The 23,412-nt window shown below is 34.1% G+C and overlaps 2 protein-coding genes across 2 annotated transcripts in view; both read left to right on the top strand.

Annotated features, from left to right (window-relative positions):
* The first annotated feature begins 12,690 nt into the window (after positions 1–12,690).
* LOC116092283 (olfactory receptor 4F6-like) lies at positions 12,691–13,695 on the top strand. Its single transcript, XM_031373598.1, has one exon. It carries the CDS (start codon positions 12,731–12,733, stop codon positions 13,667–13,669), a length of 939 nt encoding a protein of 312 aa, XP_031229458.1. The 5' UTR covers positions 12,691–12,730; the 3' UTR covers positions 13,670–13,695.
* Positions 13,696–14,919: 1,224 nt separating this feature from the next.
* Positions 14,920–23,412, top strand: part of LOC116090634 (POTE ankyrin domain family member A-like) — a 35,034-nt gene continuing 26,541 nt past the window's right edge. Inside the window, exons 1-6 of the mRNA XM_031371336.1 lie at positions 14,920–15,346; positions 16,128–16,242; positions 16,398–16,571; positions 19,351–19,457; positions 20,814–20,951; positions 22,867–22,931. Coding sequence (XP_031227196.1) covers positions 15,108–15,346; positions 16,128–16,242; positions 16,398–16,571; positions 19,351–19,457; positions 20,814–20,951; positions 22,867–22,931 — 838 coding nt within the window. The 5' untranslated portion in view covers positions 14,920–15,107. The remainder of the gene's footprint in view (positions 15,347–16,127; positions 16,243–16,397; positions 16,572–19,350; positions 19,458–20,813; positions 20,952–22,866; positions 22,932–23,412) is intronic.

Here is a 23,412-nt window from a genome sequence, read left to right as displayed (position 1 = left end):
TATTTAGCATTTAAAAGATATTTACTAAGTGACAGTGAATGGATCAAGAATACGAATCCATACCTGACACTCTAGAAGCCCATCATCTTCTCTTTGTCTTACTCACCTGATCAGAATAAATGAAGGAGGAAAACTATATTAGCAAACACTATTTCACTTTTAAATTTTTCTTTGTTAGTTCCTATGAGTATTTTTGGAGCATTTAAGTTAGTACACTACAGACCAATATTCAGGACTCAGTGACCACTTGGTACTGGAGTCCTAGAAGTCCTTAGTCCACTCATCATGGGAATTCTGCATTGGATTCCCATGGTAGGAAGAGTGAGTAATGCTAAAAATTTAATTAAAGAATAAAATTAAAAGGTAAAGAGCCATTCATGCATTAAATCACAATGAATAACTTTTTAAAAGAAGAATCAATATTCCCAGGTAGTAGATTGCCTTTTAAATTATTTCTTTAACTAATATCAATAATGAAGTTACAGCTATTAAATTATCAGTGAGCAGGCTATAGCTATTAGCATATCAAGTAGACAGTTTATATCACTGTTATTTATATAACACAAGTAGAATGAAAATTAAAGTAAATTTTACATTTCATGATCAGTCTTAAATACATATCGTGGCATTTACGATGAAATTGCAAAGTGAAAGAACAATATTCACTTGACTTAACAGATTAAATTAGAGTTTCTACAACTTGATTTGCTTAGATCTATAGCAGAACATTAGGCATTATCTGCAACTAGATTTCTGCTCTGCTTCCAGACATTCCAAGGGCCTATAATCTTGGTCAGAAAATAACTTTAAAGGATTTTATGTTTTTATACAGGGATTTTAAAGAAAGATAAATGTTTTCTTTCCAGAAATACGGCATCACCTAATTCCAGAAATTAATATATTTTCAATAATATCTTTAATTGGTTATTTTGGAGTTTTGCACAATGTACACTTTTAATACTTGCTTCCACATTGAGTCTCCCAGGTCCAGCCTCCCATCATTAAGCCCTCCCCCAAAAAAGAAAAACAAAAACCATCCAGTACAATTTGTGTTGCCCATATACTCATTGGAACATGGTCAATTTCCAGTGGTCACACCTTTAAAGAAAACTGAGTCCTTTCTCATCTCCCCATCTTCATCACATTTTTTGATAGGGGTTATAAGACATCATTTCACTGTGTAGTTCTTGCTTTCCTACAACTCACTCAGTAGGTTATCACTGTTCCTACCACAATTTTTAAAGATTCTCTTCAATGGCTTTCTGAGGCCATGTCGATATCCTCTGGGGGTCATGTTGGAGTCCTGAGTTCATGTTGCCATAAAAGGCCTTGTGCACCTGCTAGAACCCATGTTGACATCCATGATCAGGGCTGCCATAGAGACCATGTTAATATCTGTGGTCTTTCCTGCCACTGGAGGCCAAGTTGGTGTCTCTAATTCATGCTGTGGTTGGAGTCCATGTTGATCTCTGAGGTTGATATCACTGCCAGAGGCCTTGATGAGGCCCCCCTGGGACCATGTTGAGGTCCATCTTCCATGGTGTTCTTAAAGACCATGTGAATGTCCATGTTTCATGCTGTCACTAGGGACCATGTTGATGTCTGTGGTCTGTGATGAAGCCAGAGACCTTGTGTATATCTGTGGTCAGTGCAGCCATAGCAATCCTGAGGAATTATATGATCTTGGGATGATGTTGGCTGATATAGGCAGGGAAACTTCTACTGGATTGGTCTTGATGACCCCAGACTAATAGTTGAGAATGATAGACATTGAAAGCTTCTACAATGCCATTCACCAAAGAAGTTACTATTTTTAAGTGACTCACAACAATTTCTGTATATAAGAACAAGAAATAGTATACTTGCAGACCATGTTGTATTTATATACTTAATAATATATCAGCAGTTAAAGAAAGAATAAATCCATTTTAAATAGAGCAATATGGGATATATGGGAAACTGCAGAACAGAAAAGGAATGGAGAAAACTGTAATTATTTTGAATTTTTGATAAACATACTTCTATGCAAAATGAAACAATTATTACAGTGTCAGAAGATCATTTATGCCTGTAATATCAGGTCCAGAGTTACAAAGACAATGAACTATCTGAAAGAATGATGCCTTTATCACTATTTTTTTCTCTGAATCCAAGACGTATCTAGTCATTAATCGCCCCTTAGGGTTTTCAGTCCATTTCAGAAACTTACAGTATTTCCATCATAACCTAATGTGTTCTCAGAGATTGTTTTCACATTTATTTGATTATCAAAGTTTGCTTAACTCTTATCCAAGGTTATGTTTTTTGAAAATAATTGAATGTTTTCATTATATATAGTGATATATTACAAACCAACATTCCTGTACATATCTATAGCGTAAGTTGAACATATTTGAGCACTATAACATTTTCCCTTCTCCATTCTCTTCCACCTTTGCTAACTCTCTTTGTTCCCTAGACAGTTGGTATCACTTGAACTTTTATCACATGCATACATATCATAACGTGCATAAATATGCTATTGAACTTACATGTTTATATAAAACCCAAGAATCACATATAAGAGAAAACATTTATCTCAGAGATTGGCTTAATACTGGTCATATGACTATATGTAGAAATATTTATTTTTCTACAAATAGTGAAACTTGGCTCTTCTTTTAACTGAAAAAATTTCCATTTCATATTTACTTTATATATTTTTTGTGAATGAACACCTGGGTTAATTTATTACCATAGCCATAGTAAATAGTGGTGGATAGTGGTGGAATAAACATTGTACATATGTATCTCTGTTGTAGGTGTGCTTGGAATTTTGTGGGTAAATAATCAATAGTGATATGGTTCGCTTATATGGTAGATCTCTTAACAGTTGTATTTATTGATTGATTTATTGATTGATTGACTTACATTTATTTAAACATCTCCATACTGATTTTCATGGTGGATATTTGACATTCCTATTAGTAGTATATAAGGGTTCCCTTTTAGCCATCATGTATCCTAGCACTTTTTGTTGTTTTCTTAATGACTGTCATTACATCTGAGTGAAGTGGAGTCTCAATGTAATTTGGACAATGAGGTTGAACATATCTTCATGTTGATTAGCCATTTGCACTTCATCTTTTGAGAACTTTAGCCTAATCCATGTACTTACTTGATTGTTTCTTTCTTAATGTTTAGCTGAAAAATTTTGATATACTTTACATGTTCTTTGTCTCCTAAGTATATAAATCTTAAACATTTATTCCTATTCTGTGAGATTTTTCTTGACTTGATTAACTGTTTTCTTTTCTATGCAAAATTAATAAATTCATTGTTTTTAATAGCTAAGTAGTAGTCCATTGTGTAGATGTACCACATTTTCTGTATCCATTCCTCTGTGGAGGGACATCTGTTTTTTTTCCTGTTTCTTGCTATTATAAACAAGGTTGCTGTGAGCATAGTGGAGCATGTGTCCTTATTACATGTTGGAACATATTCTGGATATATGCCTAAGAGTCAAATAGCTGAGTCCTCTGGTAGTACTATATCCAAATTCTGGAGGAACTGCCAAACTGATTTCCTAAGTGGTTGTACCAGCCTGCATTCCCACTAACAGTGAAGGAGTGTTCCTCTTTCTCCACAACCTCTCCAGCATCTGCTGTCACCTGAGTTTTTATCCTGGCCATTTTCATTGGTGTGAGGTGGAATTTCAGGGTTGTTTTGATTTGCATTTCCCTGATGACTAAGGATGTTGGACATTTCTTTAGGTACTTCTCAGCCATTCGGATATTCATCAGTTGAGAATTCTTTGTTTAACTCTGTACCCCATTTTTTGTAGGGTTATTTGTCTCTCTGGAGTCTTACTTCTTGAGTTCTTTGTATACATTGGATATTAGACCTTGGTAAAGATCTTTCCCAATTTATTGGTTGCCATTTTGTCCTATTGACAGTGTCTTTTGCCTTACAGAAGCTTTGCAATTTTATGAGGTCGCATTTGTCAATTCTTGATCTTAAAGCATAAGGTATTGGTGTTCTGATCAGGAAATTTTCCCCCGTGCCCATGTGCTCGAGGATCTTCCCCACTTTCTTTTCTATTAGTTTCGGTGTATGTTGTTTATGTGGAGGTTCTTGATCCACTTGGACTTAAACTTTGTACAAGGAGATAAGAATGGATCAACTGCATTTTTCTACATAGTAAGCGCCAGTTGAGACAGCACTATTTGTTGAAAATGCAGTCTTTTTTGCACTGGATGGTTTTAGTTCCTTTGTCAAAGATCAAGTGGCCATAGGTGTGTAGGTTCATTTCTGGGTCTTCAATTCTATTCCATTGATCTACCTGCCTGTCACTATACCAATACCATGAAGTTTTTATCACAATTGCTCTGTAGTACAGCTTAAGGTCCAGGATGGTGATTCCACCAGAGGTTCCTTTATTGTTGAGAATATTTTTGGCTATCCTGGGTTTTTTTGTTATTCCAGATGAATTTGCAAATTGCTCTTTCTAAGTCTGTGAAGAATTGAGTTGGAATTTTGATGGAGATTGCATTGAATCTATAGATTGGTTTCGGCAAGATGGCCCTTTTTACTGTATTAATCCTGCAAATCCACAAGCATAGGAGATCTTTCCATCTTCTGAGATCTTCAATTTCCTTGTTCAGAGACTTGAAGTTTTTGTCAAATAGATCCTTTACTTGCTTAGTTAGAGTAACACCAAGGTATTTTATGTTATTTGTGACTATTGTGAAGGGTGTTGTTTCCCTAATTTCTTTCTCTGCCTGTTTATCTATTGTGTAAAGGTAGGCCACTAATTTGCTTGAGTTAATTTTATATCCAGCTTCTTTGCTGAAGTTGTTTATCAGCTTTAGGAAGTCTTTGGTGGAATTTTTGGGGTCACTTAAGTATACTATCATATCATCAGCAAATAGTGATAATTTGACTCTGTCCTTTCCAATTTGTATCCCTTTGATTTTCTTTTGTTGTCTAATTGCTCTGGCTAGGACTTCAAGTAAAATATTGAATAGGTAGGGAAAGAGTGGGAAGCCTTATCTAGTCCTTGATTTTAGTGAGATTACTTCGTTTTTCTCCATTTAGTTTGATGTTAGCCACTGTTTTGCTGAATATTGCTTTTACTATATTTAAATATGGGCCTTTAATTCCTGATCTTTCCAAGACTTTTATCATGAAGGGATGTTGGATTAATGAGATGATCATATGGTTTTTATCTTTGAGTTTGTTTATGTAGTAAATTACATTGATGGATTTCCGTATATTGAACCATCCCTGTATTCCTGGGATGAAGCCTACTTGATCATGGTGGATGATCGTTTTGATGTGTTCTTTGATTTGGTTTGCAAGAATTTTATTGAGTATTTGCATCGATATTCATAAGGGAAATTGGTCTGAAGTTTTCTTTCTTCTTTAGGTCTTTCTGTGGTTTAGGTATAAGAGTAATTGTGGCTTCATAGAACGAATTGGGTAAAGTGCCTTCAGTTTCTATTTTGTGGAATAATTTGAGGAGTATTGGAATTAGGTCTTCTTTGAAGGTTTGATAAAACTCTGTACTAAACCCATCTGTTCCTGGGCTTTTTTTGGTTGAGACTATTGATGACTGTTTCTATTTCATGAGCAGATATGGGACTGTTTACGCATATGCATATAATTCAACAATACTAAGTCATGAGGAATATGAAAATCAAAACTAAAGTTAAAATGAATGCAAATAGGTTACATCATGAATTAAGAACAAAGAGTCAGAAACTGAAAGACAAACACCACATATTTTCTCTCATGTGCAAAACTTTATAGTGGCAATAAAAACATCTGGGAGCAGAAAGAGGATGATTTCAATAGTTTTAATCTAAAATATTTTATCTTGCAGACAAAATTGACCATATCTAGGATAAAAAGAAAACATATCCAAAAATCTTATAAAATAAATAATAAGATTAGTATTGTAATATAATACTAATATATTAGTATTTAATAGCAAAACTGTGTCAATTATTACTAATTTTCTTAAAACATGCAATTGATTATATGAAACATCATGGGAAAATGGACACTAATTGTTTTAAATTTCTTTCAGAAAAGTGAAAGTAGATATTCTTAGCCATTTTATAGGCAGATATAATACCTATAAATATTACAAAAAAATTGAAACAGACAATTACTTATTGTAAGCACAATTGAGAAAGTATTTAAAAAAATTAAAGCTTACTTAATAATTGAACAAACTCTAGAAGTGATCGATCACTGCATTTATTCTATGTGAGCCCAAATAAGTGCTTTCAATGTAATTCTTCCTATCAACAAAATTACATAAATTAATTCATCACAATTATTCACATTTTGTTTGTGGTAAATTCCAACCCCTCTTAATTAAAATAAATTCCTAGCAATCTAAAAACAACTGTATTTGGCAAAACAACTCAATTTGGCAAAGAATATATATGAAAACTATTAGTTAACATTATAATTAAATATAAGTAAAGATGAAAATCTGCTTCATCCTTATGCTTTAGTCTATATTTATTTAAAGTTAATTGTGTACCTATGACTCACTATTTCCAGGATAAAACTAAACAAAAATCAATATTTATAAGTCTATAATCAATTGGTGAATTAACTGATGGAGAAAAATCAATTTTTCATGTGCTGAATTAAAAGAAAATTATGTAGTTTCTCTATCTTAAATGTAAAAAATATACATGCTGATCTGATTGGGTTTGTACAAGTCTTGAGAATGCTAGAACAATTTTGGAAGTTCATATGGGCAACTGCACTAATGTCTGAAAACACCCTTTCTTTAGTCACCAACTATAGCTGTTACAATCTTTCTACTCAGCCTTCTGAAATGATTCCTGAGCCTTGGGAACAGGGTGTTATACAGCTGTCCCTTTCAAGGTTTAATGTTCTTCAGTCTCTTTTGTACTATGTTCATTTTAGATCTACTGAAAACAGTAGATTCTATGATGAGGGTCTCAAGGATCCATGCATCTATGGCTATGACAACAAATCTTTGGGAGCTTCTTATGCTGTCTATTTAGCAAAATAATAATAGTAGGTTGTACCCTAGGGATACAATTTCTAGATTTAAGTTCTTATGCCAACAATAGCGACATATATGAGTTCCTTGAACAGGACAACAATCCAATCAAAAAGTGATTGATTGCTCACACCACTACTGTGATGTGAAGTGTGTGTGGTGTGAAGTGATGTTCTTCACACCACTACTGCACAGTGGGCACTTCTTTCCAAGCCAGTCATCATTGTTGCATGCAGGGTTAGTTACAAGATAGAACTGTATGTGACTTTTCTCCTCCAGTGGCATGCATATCACCTTCTAGCAGTATGAAGGGTTTTCAATAAGGATAGAGGTCTCCAGGTCTACACCGGCTTGTTTTACTCATGTCTTATTGTTCAATTAGGTGGTATTTTCAACAATCAATTTCTGGAGGGCAACTAATAACTTACACAATAGCTTGTAGTGTTTGGGTGTCTACATGATATCAATGGCAAAAAGCTCCAAACCAATTCCTGGCACTGATGGTTTTTTATTCGCTAGTCTGTAGTATCTAGTAGAGTCATTGGTACCCCCACATAAGGTAACTGCTTTTTAACACACAGTTTTGCATTTCCTCTCTCCTCCCCCTTCTTTTTTTAATTGGTTATTTTAATTATTTATTTTATTATTTATTTATTTCAAATGTTATTCCCCTTCCCTGTTTACTCCCCCAATCACCCTACTTCTTCCCTCCTTCTGCCTGACCACCCACTACCACCTTACCACCTTACCATTACCCTACACTGGGGTATCAAGCCTCCACAGGACCAAGGGCTTCCCATCCCATTGATGCCAGATAAGGCAATCTTCTGCTCATATGCAGCTGGAGCTATGGGTCTCTCCATGTGTACTCTTTGGCTGGTGGTTTAAATAAGCTTCTACTAAGTAGAAAGTCCAAGTAGGGTTTCATATAACTTTTCCTAAAGGGCTTTAGTTTTATTTATCTTTCCACATAGTACCTCTTCTACTCTGTGCTCACACTCCTCTTCCCAATTTGTTCCTAATAGCTTTCCTAGTCCTCTTAAACTTTTATATCATTCTTTTCAATTTGAATGTCTCACCATGGTCCTTCACTAATGTCATGACCTCTATGGGAATGCCAAATATAACAGATTTATCTGAACATCCAATGAAATCAAACAATGAACAGACACAGAGCAATTCTATTTCCAATTTCGAAGCTTACTATAGGGTTAGAATAGAAGCTAATTACATCAGTACACTCACATAAACACACACACGTGCACACACACGTGCACACACATATGTATATATACATGACAAAGAATACAACTGATTCCAAGAATTGAGTTCTGATATGTAGTGGCATTCACTTTTGACATGAGTGCCAAGACTGTTCAAGGTAGTCTCTAAGTAAAGGTACTGGGTGAACTGGATAGTTGCATGAAAATCCAATTGAATGAATAAGCTTGACATTTTACATAATACTTAGTTAATTATTTTAATACCATCCCAATTTTGTCAATGGTATTTAATATTTCAGTAAACATTGAGATGTCAGTGATCAAAATGCTTGCATACTTTGCTGTTATACTTTATAAGGTAAATTTTGTTTTGTTTTGTTTTACATTTGCTTTCTTAACCAGGTTGTCAATATCTTATACCCTTTGAGTCCAGTTCCCATGATAAAAGTGCCAGGGATTCAGATCACATGTCTATAAGTGGTTAAAAACTCCACACAGTACTGAAGAGAGAAACATTCCTTAAGAGATGCAACAGAACTGAAAACAGGAATTTCTTTTGCCTTTATTCTCATTAGTTAGGTAAGTGGGATGCTATAATTAAACTCCATAGGCTTCTAAAATTAGGAGTAATTTTTCTTGTATAAGTAATGTACACTTATATATCCCCAATTTCTGTTCCGTCTGTTACAAAACCCTTTGTTCTTCCATGACTGTAGCTACATTCCTTTATTTCATTGAAAAGAAAAGTATTTCTTAGTGTTTTTATTTAATTTGTTACTTCTTCAACAAAAATTCTCTGGTCTAGAGTTACCACAGCATAACAATTTATTCTTTGTTGTTATTTTTTTATTTAAAAGCATTTACTGATCTTTCATTTCCATAGAGAACTCAAAATCTTCACTGATTTCTGTATCTAGTTTCTGTCTTGCTTTTCTTGGAGATTTCTGGTCTAGATTGTATTTTCATAAAAACTAGCTAAGGACTTAGAAATATTTCTTAAAGTGACTTTCTTAAGATCAGCCACAAGGAGATGAGAATTTCTAGAGGAACAATGAATAATTCTTCTCATATTAGTTTTCCGTAGCTTTAAGCTGGAGAGTATGTCTTCATTATCAACAAAATAGTATCATAAATTATCTATGTATTTATATACTTGTTTATGCTTATAGTTGCTAAAACCTCACCTCTCTCAAACACACTGTATTTACCATGAACCAGGATTTATTAATAAGATGCACTCTTTGGTTTTCAGAAGGTCATGACATTGATAAAGTTTTAAGAGAATAACCATTGTAAATAATACGAAGGAACTGCAATATAACATGTTTGCAAGTCTGGTTTTTAGGGTATAGAGAAAAGCTGTCTAATTCAGAATTAAGTAGAAATGTAATCTTAATGAATTGACATAGAAAAGAATGTGTGCTGTAAGAAGTAATAAATTAAATAAAAACATTAAAAACTTCTTTTCTTTTCAATAAAATAATGAAATAGCTACAGTCATGGAAGAACAAAGGGTTTTATGATGGACTGAACAGAAGCTGGGGAGATAGGCAGAAGAAGGATTACAAGAGCTTTCCTGATTTATTAAAAATGTCTGCAAGCATAATTTACTTGAGATTGTAAGCAATGAAAGGGACAGAAAAGCATCAGGAAATCTTTTCCTGGTGTGCTTGTCACCTGCTTCCCCTTTAGAGTTCATAGTATTCCTTCTTCTTCAATTCTATTTTCTCCTGTTTCTGCTCCATGTCCATATCTCATCTCCAATTCTTGGATTTTCATCTACTTTGTTATTAGTATTAGCTAAATGATGTTTATATTTTAGTGTAAACTAACAGTATATTGCTCATAAACTTGAGTGATAAATTTCTTTCAGAGAATGCTCTTTATGTGCATTCTGGTATTTTATGAGAAAACCAGTTTTCATATTGGTAGCCTTTATTATAAATATTAAAATTTGTTTGAATTATTCTGATGTTACCATGTGAATTTTTAGGGAAGTTAATATTGATCCTATTATTTTGTAAAATAATCCACTTTTACTCTGGCAGCATACAAGGTTTTTTGGTCATCTAAATAACACATGTATATAATGCTAGAAGTAAAAGCCACATGAAAGCCTACATTTTCAGGTTCTCCAATGGTGAGACTGTTGTGTATTCCTGAATATTATTTTTTATTCAAAGTTTTTCTTATTACTAATTTTACTTTACATTCTGCAATCTTCAAATTGTAAATATTTCCAGATTTATATATGTAAAATGACTTAATCTGAATGCTTCAAATTATTGTGTTGCATAAATGAACATTTAGGTTGCTAATGAATTGAATTGAACTATTCAAAATTAATAATATATAAAATACATATTGCAGAATAAAAGTTACTTATTTAGAATAAAACAATTGCATTGGTAATAGTTTTCTAGAAATCAACTTGGTATCTCATTTTGGTAAATGTTTTCAATTTATAATCCATGAGTGAAAAAATAAACCAAAGACTGAACTTTGTTTTTCTCCTCTGTATTTTATTATCGTTTCTCTATCTCTTTTTATGATTATTTGTTTTTTTATCTTTTTCGATTAAGATTATGTTGATTGTTAATCTAAAAGCTAGCAAACTACTAATGACCTATAAGGTTAATTAACATTATTGTTAATAAACCTATTGCTCATTGAGTGCCTATTTTGTGAAATATATATATATATATATATATATTCTCCTTATTAAAATGAACTCTACTCCTTTCAGTGTGAATTTTATCCCTTCTACAAGCCATACTAGTATAAATTATGATAGTTTTATAAACCATAATCAATTAGTAACAAGGAATATTTTGACATACAATAGAAAGCCAAAGTAAACTTGTCAGTTCCCCAGCCATTTAGAACAAAACAAAATCCAATAGTATTGTTTCTTATTAGTGTTTCTGCATATAATGAGTATATTTGCTCATGTATCAGTACACATGTGTGGACGCCTGTGTACATGTGTGAATGTGTGAATGTCAGATAATAATGATAGATGTTTTTCATCAAATACCAGCTACCTTGGTTTGAGTATGTGTGAGAGAGACAGGGTCTCTCCCAGTTGCCTGAGGTTCACAAATTTGCTTAGAGTGGCTAGCCAGTGATCTGCCTCTCTGCCTACTCTAATTATAAACTCACTATGCTCGGATTTTTACATAGATTCCTGGGAAGAAATTCAGGACCCCAGTCTGCACAGCAAGCACTTTACCCACAGAGCCATCTCCTCAGCCTTGACTTTTGATCTTGATGCTTTTTTATAACATTTCTTTGTAAACAAAGAATGCATACTTTTGTACTTCTGGATATGAATGTTTTCTTTCCCTCACATTGAATGAGCAGAACTTTTCAGACTAATTATAACTACTTTGATGGAAAACATACACTGTCACTTACCTCTGTGATTATAGCTTCATCCATTGCTTAGATTTGTTTTTTTAATTTAAATTATAATAATATAATTGATATATAAAATATGACTATCAGATAAGCAGAACTATCCTGTTTTTCTTAGAAATATAACTCTTAAATACAAGCTTCTGATGTAATTTTGTCTCATAACAATTTTATTAAAAATACATTATCCAGTCTTTTCTATAGCATTAGTTTTGGCTTCTTGTAGTTAAATTTTTGATATTCTTTTAACAGTGTCTGTCAAAGAAGTTAAATCAAGTTACATTCTTATTGTCAGTTCATGAAACTGTATTGTTTCCTGTTGTCCTATCACAGAACTTCATCATATTATGAAGAATTTGATGACATAAAAGAAAATCAATAATCCTTGCCCTCTGTTTATATTTTTTCAGATTGTACAGCAGTAGATTTACCACTTACATGGTGACTATGAGACTATTCTTAGGAAAAACATCAAAGATCTTATTACAAGTGCTTTCTTTGCTCTCAATGTGTTCTATTGTCTCAGTCACTACAGAGGACATTTCAAACTTGTGTACTCTATTCCTCTTCTGTGGTAACTGCTGTTGTTTGGCAGATTATAGGAAGAAGCCACTGAAATAAACAACCCTTCCTCTATGCTTCTTCTTTATCTTAGTCATCAGGGCTTTGTGTGTGTGTAAAATTGTTTTCTCTTCTGGTATTCAATGGGCCTGTAATTTTGCCAGAAACTGGCCAACAGTCTTACTAAAGAACTTAGCATTATTTTTGGAATATAATATATACTCATAATGGATTGTGGCAGAATAGAGGCATATTCTTCAAAATATGGAAGATCACAGAGATCTATTTATTAGTTAGTCCATATTTTGGAAATAATTTATATGTGTTTCTTTCAAAATTTATTTTTATTACATTTTACTTTTTAATATAAAATCATTTATTGTATGAATTCACAAATAAAGTGTCCCACTGCTAGGTTATTATTTTACTATTTTGGTAACTCTTTACTTATTTTGTTTTGGGTATTGTAGAAAGATCTGGATAACTGAAGACAGATCCAATGAATGAAGCAAATTACTCTGAAGTATCTGAATTTATATTCCTGGGACTATCAACCTACAGACCAACACAATATTTCCTCTTTGCATTTGCTATAATATCATATGCAGCAACATTTCTAGGAAATTTCTCAGTTGTGTTTATAGTGATCTTTGACTCTCATTTACATTCACCCATGTACTTCCTTTTAGCTAATCTTTCATTGGTTGACTTTTGTTTTTCTACTTCAACAGTTCCTAAGTTGATTTCTGACCTGTACTCAGGTCACAGTATCATTTCAATCCGGAGCTGTATCTTCCAGATGTTTAGCCTCCACCTCCTGGGGGGATGTGAGATGGTGTTGCTGGTAGCCATGGCCTGGGACAGATATGTGGCCATATGCAAACCCCTCTACTACATTACCATCATGAACCCACGGATGTGTCTTTTGCTTTTGATTGGTGCCTGGATTATTGGTCTCATTCATTCAGTGGCTCAGTTAGCTTTTGTTGTCCATCTGCCTTTTTGTGCTTCTAATGAGATAGATAGCTTTTACTGTGATCTTCCTCGGTTCATCAAACTGGCCTGTATAGACACCTATAGAATGGAATTCTTGGTTACTGCTGACAGTGGATTTATTTCTCTCAGTACCTTCTTCTTATTGATTATCTCCTACATCTTCATACTGTTTACTGTACAGAAACAGTCCTTGGGCAGTTTGTCCAAGGCCCTCTCTACACTTTCTGCTCACATCTCCGTGGTAGTTTTGTTCTTTGGACCATGCATCTTTGTGTACATATGGCCATTTCCTACTGTGCCAGTGGATAAGTTCCTTGCCATTCTGGACTTCATGATTATACCCATCCTAAACCCTGCCATTTACACACTGAGGAACAAAGACATGAAGGTGGCAATGAGAAGACTGAGTGTTCAGCTCCTGAATAGTAAAATTATCTGCTAAGTTCCTCATAAGCATACACAACCTGAATATTGTATTATAAACACAAATGTTAAATGATCACCTCTACTTTAACATGATGTATTAGTCCTATTCTCACAATTTGATATACTTGAATAATTTATTACAAGTTGATAATGGTATGATTACATATGTATTGGTTAGTAGCTATGTAATATTACATATTTATTTGTTGTTTATTTATATATAACATATACATTATTTATTGATTACATATTTATTATATATTACAAAATGCATATATTAGAGCATTTGAAAAGCACTATTGGAAACATAAGGAACATACTATACACTATTTCTATGAAAAAATTCATCATTGCCTTCCAGACATTTCTTGTACTAGGGCTACGTTTAATCAAAGCTGGTTTCAAACTCAAAATCCCCCTGCATCAGCTTCCTGGACACTGGGATTAAAATGTTCACCACCACATCTGATTTGCTTTTCCATTTATATTTGTGATGGATGAGTGTGTATGGTGAGACTACATGGTGTGGGAGAGGGTCAGCAGGAATAGTAGACAGATGTAATCTAGTCTCTTGTGGGAGAGTGGGAGAGGTTGCTGAGTCAAAGAGGTAGGATAGAAAGGTTGATGCTAGGAAGCACTTTCCAGAAGTGCATTTGAAGAAATGGACTTACATAGGAGCTGAGGAAAGAGGTGTTGCTTAAAAGTATAGCAGCTCCAGCGGAAGGAGAAAGAGGTTTGAGAGAGGGTAGTGAAGATGGAAGAGGAAGACAAGGAGTTTAATCTTGCATGAGTAGAACAGGAAGGGAAGGAGAGGTAGAGGAAGAGGAGGGAAAGAAGGAGGACAAGAACAGATCAGCCAGAGATGGAGGCTGAGGAGGATCATTTCTGCAATGAGGATGACGAATGTGCTTTAAGATATAACTCAGGACATGGAACATTTCTTTAGGTGCTTCTTGGTGGATAAGGGGGAATAGGGGGAGGACTTGTGTGACAAGGTACTAGAAGGAGAGAAAGGGCTGATATTCTGTTGTAAAGAGAATAAATAAATAATTTTTTAAAAAGAAATAACTCAGATTTTCATCGAGCTCCACAGATATTTCAGAATATTTGATGGAATAGGGATTTACTTTGCTGCAGTGAGTTGGCCAGAAGTGGCTTGTTCATGCACAAGGACCGCCCTTAAATCCCAAGGGTATTAGGCTTACTCAAGCCTTGCTGTTGTGCATGCGCACGCCAATGTTTGCCAGCGTTGCTAGGCAACCTGGATTCTATCAACTGTATCAGGGGGAGTCAGAAACTATTTCCCCCACCCTACAACCTTGGTGGGGGACCTTGTGTACATATCTTGATTTAAACTGATACTAAGTTTGGGTATTAGTGAGTCTAAGAATAATGCCTGGCAAAATCTGAAGGGGTGAGAAGGGGAAGGGTGGGTGAGACCAGTAGCCTCAGTCATGAAGAAGGTCTCAGTTCATGGAGTTAAGGAAAAGACACCAATGGGTTTCTGCGATGTCCCACGAAAAAACCTATTGGACTTTTTACGTGATATGAAAAGCATTTCTGTCCCAAACGAACCGAGATACAAACCTCTCAGAAAGATCCACCAGGCTGCCAGCGAGGGTGATACAGAGAGACTACAGAGAATGATAAGTCTTGGGAAACACAGTGTGCATGACAGAGACTTTAAGCAAAGGTAACAGGGCCTATGATCTACCGGGAGCGGTCTGTGTGGAGGATGCGAGACAGCCTCTGTAATCTCCAAAGACCAGGGTAAAGGAGCCAAAGGGAGGGGAAGGCTTCTCTCTGCTCCCTTTCCTCTGACTCTTAGCATCTCCTCATGACTTGCACTCCTGCTAGCTAACCTAGATCTCTCAACTCCTACAAATTTATCCCAATAAAACATGAACTTACCAAGTGTACTTATGTGTTCTCTCAATCCATTTGTCTGTCGTGATACTATGAACACCTACTATGTAGCATTCATATTGTATTATTCTTAAAACCTTCTTGCTTTGCCTCCTCTAAGAAAATTTAAATTGTGCTTACACATGTCAGGAAAAAATTATTACCTTGTACTTAAACTTTGCTAAGTAGAAGAAATAATGATAATCTTAAATTGAGCTGTTAAGTGCAGGTAGAAATATAAGAATTTGCATAGTTCTCATTGGTCCATCATTATGATATTCTACAGAATAAATACTATTTTTGATTTTTTGCTTTATTGATATCAAACATACTGTCTTTTTTTTTACTAATATAGCAAATACTACAATAGTAATATTAATACAAATACAGTAAGCTAGAAAATTGTTCTATTTTTTCATTAGGGAATTAAATAATTATTCAGAAGGTGGAAGAATCACCTAACATTCAACGTTTAATCTGTGCTATTTAATATATTAGGATTAGATGACTAATTGTTAACTTTTAGATAGTGTTCTAGAATTTCACTAAAACATCCCTTTTTTCTATAGGACTGCTCTGCATTTTGCCTGTGCCTATGGCCAGGCAGAAGTAGTAAGTGTTCTATTGAGAAATAATTGTGATATTGATGCTGTTGACAGGAACTACATCACACCTCTAATGAAGGTATATATACTTCTCCAAATCCAGCATAACATAGGCTTAATTTCAATAATTATAAAAGGATCTCATCCCATGAACATGTTACTGCTTCATAAATCCTATGTGATGTTTATGTTAAACTCTTTGAACAAGCCATCTTTTTCTTGTTATCTTCCTAGGCTGTGCAAAACTGGACATACGAATGTGTGTGTATATTGTTGAAACATGGTGCTGATCCAAACCGTATGGACAAAAATGGCAATACTTCTCTCCACTATGCTGTGTCTGAAGATAACCAGACACTGGCTAAATGCTTGCTTAAATACAGTGCAAACATGGAACAAAAGAATAAGGTATTGGTCACCCCACCGTAGTTCCCAAATGATCTGAAAGTTGTGTGTGTGTGTGTGTGTGTGTGTGTGTGTGTGTATTAACAGTAATAGAGGTAGGATTAACTTTACATACTAGAAATTCAAGCATTCTTGAATGAACATATCTCAACATAGCTTATTTGTTTAACAACGTGACTTCAATTAGGGATGCTTTAAAAGAATCATTAGAGTACAGAATGTTACTGCATTGAAGACTGGTACATTTGCTGTTTTGAATTAAGGTAAAATGTCTTAGTTTATGTTTTCTTTTTTTTTTAATTTATTTTATTTATATGAGTACACTGTTGCTGTCTTCAGATACACCAGAAGAAGGCATCAGATTCCATTGCCATCATGTGGTTGCTGAGAATCGAACTCAGGACCTCTGGAAGAGCAAGCAGTGCTCTTAACCACTGAGCCATCTCTCCAGCCCCCAGTTTATGTTTTCTTTTTCACAAAAATTAGTTTCCAAATTGTGCGAGATAAGACACTTAGAGAGCAAAAATTCTCTTGCTAATGAAACTATATTAAAATTTCAAATGAAACAAAATAATTTATGACAAAGCTTATTGTTGTTGACAAATAATATCAAATGATATATTTCTGTCTGTTAGGACTGAATTAAGGAAGATAGAAGCAGCTCATGATCAGAAATATGTTGGCCCATCTCGAAATTAGGCTATTAAAGGGATACAGGAAGAATTATTACTATTTTCAACTTATTATTTCAATAATTTTTACATTTATTTTGATCACATTCCAACCCCAACTTCTCTCAGATCTTCCTCACTCACCTTTTTACCTACCCTACTTCATGACTAATTCACAAAAAAGGAAAACCAGGAACACCACAACTGTGTAGAATGAAAAATTAAAAGAAACAGAATTGTTTGAAGATGAGTTTATGTGTATTGGTACTGTGCCTTCTGTTTGGCAAGTAGTCATTCTTCAGTTATAAACATACTTGGACAGCTCCACCTGAAGAAAAGTCTGAAGATAGGAGATAGGTAGTGAGTAAGTGTTTCGTGTGAGGAAAACCAGAAAATATCAAAGAACTTACTGGCTTATTTTCATTTTTGTCAAAGAAACAATTCCATTTAGGTCAGAACCTAACCTCTGCTCTCAAATATAGGAAGCTTAGATGGGAGTGGGAGGATGGAATTCACGTTTTTGCAAAGTGAAATGAAATGCTAAGTGAAATGAAATGCTGCTAGTTCTGTTCCCATCAAGGGTTACTAGAAATAGTTTAGTGACCAGGTCCTTTCTCCTTTCAGGTGTATAATCAAATTGTGAAGGTAATTAGCCATGTGGATTAGAAATAAGACTGGAATAATAGGCTGCTTCTTAGTTCTAGAATTGTATGTCTCTCTGGAGAAATTTGGACATCTATATAACAAGTAGAGGTTTCTATGCAGACTTTGATTCTAAATCTAATTAGTCATGAGCAAGGTTATTTATAAAATTACTTCCCTTAAATTCTGAAACTGTTCCTAAACATGTCGATTCTGGATCTCAAAATCCCAAGGACATCTAGAAGGGCCAGTTTTATTCCAATAATCTTATCCCAACTTTCTTCTTTAGTAAAAGAGTAAAGAATTTTTTTAAACACACTTCCCTAACTGCCCCCACAACACATTTGGAAAGAAATGAAATAATAATGCTAATCATTGGCTTACAGAATAATTCCCTTTGCTTTCAGGCAACAATAATTCACTACTTTTAAATGATCTTGAAAATAATAATTAGATACTGGAGTTTTAAAAATTCTGTGTATTATTAGTACTAAGGTTAACAGGTCTCCAACTGGTAATTCCAAGAGATTTTTCTATGTCAGAGTCGCAAATTACAAGCCTTGACAGTTGAAGCTGTTAGATGCTCTCAGTGTGACTTTCTACATGCATAAAGACCAGGCATCTTGCCCTGGCATTTGTAAGCATTGAAAACCAAACAAAAAGGGAAAACAGAATGAATGTGAAATGCAAATTAAGTGTTTGAAACTTTCTGGCCCAATGTTAAGAGTGTATAATATCTTTGGTACAATTGCCATTTTTGTAAAACTTATTAGAGAGATGATTTCATTCTTTATTCATTCTCAATTATTAATTCTCTATTAACTTAAAAATATTGGGTTATAAAAACCCACTGGAGAAAACACTCACTGGAAAGATAAAAACAAAGGAGTTATGAACTTATCATGGTCTATGAATAACATAGGTTTCCTCCAAGAACTGAACCCACTGCTCATGTAGAAACTTGATTAACAAATTGGTTTTAAATAATGGAACCCAATGAGATCTCTCAATCACTGGAACACCAAACTGGCAGCATTCAGCAGCTGATATGAGGCCCCCAACACACATACAGTAGAGGACTGCAGGGTCTGTGTTCATTCAGAGATGATGCACCTCAAGAGACTGGAGGCCCCTGTGGACACAGGGGGTGTGGAGGAGGTATGGGATATGGAATAGTTGGAGGGTGGATGGGGGGATAAAATATGGGGCAAAAATAAATAAATAAAATAATAATATTTTTAAAAAATGAATGGAATCCTAAACCCACAAGATAGCTATGTGGGCAAAGGGGCTTACTATCACAGGTAAATAGATGCTGAGCATTTCAAAGAGAAAGAAAGTTCCTTGGACTGAGAGGGAAGGTGCTGCTTTCTCACTCTAGCAAGGGTTTCTTTTCACAGAGACTCAAGTCAGTTCAAAACTGTAATGATTTTGGATTTCAGGTTGGTTTGTTTTGTTCTGTTTTGCAGGAAGGCTTTACACCACTTTTACTGGCTCTCAAGGAAAATAAAATAGAGATGGCAAAGTTTCTAGTAAAGAAGGGGGCGAATATACATGTATTTGATGAGATGAAAAGGTATTATTGTTTGAATTTTAAAAGTGAGCAGCATGCTAAAATAGTAATAATCGTGCAGCCAAGAAATAGCAAATTGATAGAAGACTAACATAGGTATTAAATGAACGTTTAACAACTAGTCATCAGTCTTACCAGTTTGGTAAGAAAGCAATATGGAAGTGAGTAACATAAATCATTTATAATAAGCTTCATATCCCTTTTTATTGATTGATGATTCTTTTTTGATATTTTGTTTGGATGACCAACCAATCATAAAATAAATTAATAGGTTTTCATTTTGGTTTTACTAAATTTTAAAGTTTCAACCTTTTGTTCACAACAAGACTCAATCATCATTTTTTAGTATTTCCACTTGTTCTTATATCATTGTCCTATAGAATGCCCTATTAGTCTTATAAAAGATTTGACAATCAGTCTAAAGGAAGGATGGCACTACCATTCAATTCCCTTCATTTAAAGAATAATGAGCTTAGATTTTCATTTGGTGGCTAAGAATTGTAACTATAGGATGATGCGCAGTCCCACCCCTCTTTATGCCCAACTGGCATTGATGTTTTTATATTTACTTAGTATTGGGAAAGGAAAGCAAATTAGCTTCACTAGGATGAAGTTTAATAAAGCTATGTCCTAGGTGAGTAGATGCAGATTCACATATGAATTGTTTATAATGCTGGAGAGTTAGTTGCGAGGCATGTGATTTTAAGTGCTTATGTATTACCAAATACAATAATAATAAGAAGAATATTCTGGAAAGGTTTTGTGATATCATTTATTTAACATTTAGTAGTGTGTATAGCACACGCTATTATTACTAAGTGGAAATACAGTGAATGTTATTATTACCTGAATACTTTATAATATCTTATTGCTTAAATAATTTAAATAGTTTTCAATGATATGATTATTAACTGATTAATAATTATGTTACACAAAACTTGTGAAAGTGGAGACATCTTCATTTAAGTCTTTAATTAAGAAGAATGAGTATTAAACACATTCTATCAAGAATCCCACTAAGAATACAGTATATACAGCATGCCCAGTATACATGGCATACACAGCGTTTACAGTATACCCACTAGATACAGTATATATAGCACATACAGTATACACAGCACACAACATGTGCAACATAAACAGTGTTTACAGTATGTACAGTACAGAGGCCTCCTATCCATTCTTTCCTTTTGTCTTTGGACAGAATACATGAAAATGAACTCTTGTTCCCCATAGTATTTATGTGTAATAAAAGGGATCATTCCAAACAGATAAGCAAGATAGTAAATTTGTAATATACCCAAGTATTAAGTTTTAATTAAAGTACCTAATAATGAAACTATTTCTGTGTTAATTCAGGAACACACTCTTATATGCCATAAGATGGGACTCAAAAGATATGGTCAATCTACTTTTGGAGGAAGGCATCGACTTTTTCTTTAGAGATGTATTTGGGTGGACTGCATTGCGGTATGCCATTGAAGGCACAAGTAAAGGGTAAGTGTCTGCATTAGAACATTAGGAAACACTAACTTGTAGTTCAAGTTAACCACAAATTCTTCATCTCCCGTCAGACAATATTTCAGTGTTGACTCTAGATTCTTTTGGAATAGCAGTGACTATTTAATGGCCAATTCTGGCACTGACCTACATCTCTATGTGGGACTTTCCAGAACTTTAACATTATGGATCCTAATATTTTTCCTTTATCCAAGTATAATCTTTATAAATCTTGTATATATGTGTACATACTAATATTATGTATTATATAGTTAGATGTTTGATATTCTAATTAGCTGTTTCATCCTTCAGGCATAGTTTAGTAGAAAATTGTGTTTCTTTTTGTGATCACTTTTTTTCCATTTATTATTATTTGAATCTTGAAAATAATGGTTTCCTAACTCCCAGGAAGAGAGCTCCATTTCAAAACACAGATGGAGAAGGCCTTCTAGTTTCTCTTTTGCTTCTACTGATTCTGTTGCTGCAGTGTGGATATTAGCTCTTCTCCTAGAGAACAATAGTGATTGAACTTGATAACCAGGTTACCTTTGTTGAATCAGATCTCTAATGCTTTATGGTAATTCACACTTACATTGAACAGTTACAATATTTTAACTGAGATATTAGCCCCATGGTAGTAGTGCTTTTTTTTTTTCTTTTTTCTTTTTTTCCTTTTTTTGGCAGCTGGGCTTTTTAGCTTGGGCCATGCTTATTGCTAACAATTTGATCCTTCTTATTTATTCAGAACCTGATGTGGAGTCCATGTGCTAGTTTAGTCCTAGACCTTCAAATTTCACTAATTTTGAAGAATTTGTTCAACTTTTCTGGTAGAAACTATGACTTTGAATCATTCTAGGCTGTCACAAATATATCAAATTATGTTTCAGGAAACATCAGAAGTCTTGTATTTATTACTGCTCTAACTCTAACACTAGATCCCATTGCATTTTGTGCAGCATTCTTTCCTAGGGGTTAGGAGACACAATGCCATCTCTCCCTGGGTAGTTGCCAGCTTTGGACTATATTTAAGAGAACTAGTTCACATCACATGCTATTAGACTCTATGTATAAAATATGATTTTATCTTCCAAAGTATTTGGAGATAAAGAGGACACTCAATCATTCCAACAAGGATCTACAGGTTTGGAGTTTGATTGGGTAGATGAGTAGATGAGGGCTGCGGGTAACCAAGGTGTGTTAGAAAGTTTTAGTTTTCAGCCTTTGGTAATTTCAAATTCAGTAATAGTGCACAGTAAAATCTTTCTAATGGAAAGAAATCAAGTGACAACAAGCTTCAATTTTCAAGCTGTTAAATAGCTCACTTTTCTAAATTATAAGCCGTAAAATTATATGAAAGCATCTAACAGTGAAAATTAGTCTTGTTGTACGTAGCCTTAATTATCAAGTGACACAGGTCAGAGTCGCTTGGAAAGTAAATGTCAGTGAGTGATCCTGTAGATTAGATTGACCTGTAGGATGGTCAGTGGAGAATTATCTTGATTTAATAGATGTGGAAATTCCCAGCCTGCCTTGAGCAGCACCATTCCCTAGGCAGGTGTCCTGAATTGTGTAAGAACAAAATGAATGAGGTGAGGAGCATGATTTTGCATTCATTTCTTTCTACCATAAAAGGTAGATGTGCTGCAACTTCCTTGCAACTTCTTTGCAAAAATGATATACTAATTTGAGTGAAAATAAACACTTCTTCCCCTAATTTTGAAAGGCTATTTTATCACAGCAACAGGACAAAAAAAGGATTTCATGATTTCTGGACATCTATAATATGTGATTAAAAGACAGTGGAAGGAAACAACACATTGAGTTTTATTTGGTTGTTATGATAATGTTTCTAACATTCTGGAAAATTTAACATGGTATAAATATTTTTTTAAATATTTTTTTTACATGACAGTAGTCGAGAGATTCTTATGAACTATGATGAAAAGTTACGTAGAAAAAATAAAGCTGGCATTCCAGGTAAGGCTTCTGATAGTGATAAGTGAATATTAAACTCATGGTCAGCACACATTCAGTGCAAACCAACACTTTCATTACTTGTGTTCAAGCATATATAATTGAATTGCTCCACATATTTTTAAATATTTTAATTTAGGCAATAGCACTAACATTCTGTTTTCATGATTTTGTTATCATTCACCAAAGTTGTCTCTTGAAGTTAGAGAAATAGTGACATTACTGAATAAATATATTTTTGTCTATGTCCAGACATGATTCAGTTATCCTGGACTAGCTGCCACCTTATTGTGTAATTGAAGTTGGTTTGAACTCCTGCTCTGATTTCATAGTTGTTGAGGTTAGATACATGTAGCACATACTCAGCAACTTCCTTTATTAAAATAAGTAACTTTTTTTTGGAACTAGGGATAGAATCCAGAACTGCATGCCTTCTTTTATTATTATTCTTTTTTTCTTTTCCTTTTTTTTTTTTTTTTTTTTT

Source organism: Mastomys coucha, unplaced genomic scaffold (assembly GCF_008632895.1).
Source record: "Mastomys coucha isolate ucsf_1 unplaced genomic scaffold, UCSF_Mcou_1 pScaffold15, whole genome shotgun sequence".
Taxonomy (NCBI): domain Eukaryota; kingdom Metazoa; phylum Chordata; class Mammalia; order Rodentia; family Muridae; genus Mastomys; species Mastomys coucha.
This window is presented reverse-complemented; position numbering and strand designations above follow the sequence as displayed.

Coding starts and splice junctions, on each gene's coding strand:
- LOC116092283 (XM_031373598.1), top strand. CDS start 12,731: ATGAATGAAGCAAATTACTCTGAAGTATCTGAATTTATATTCCTGGGA.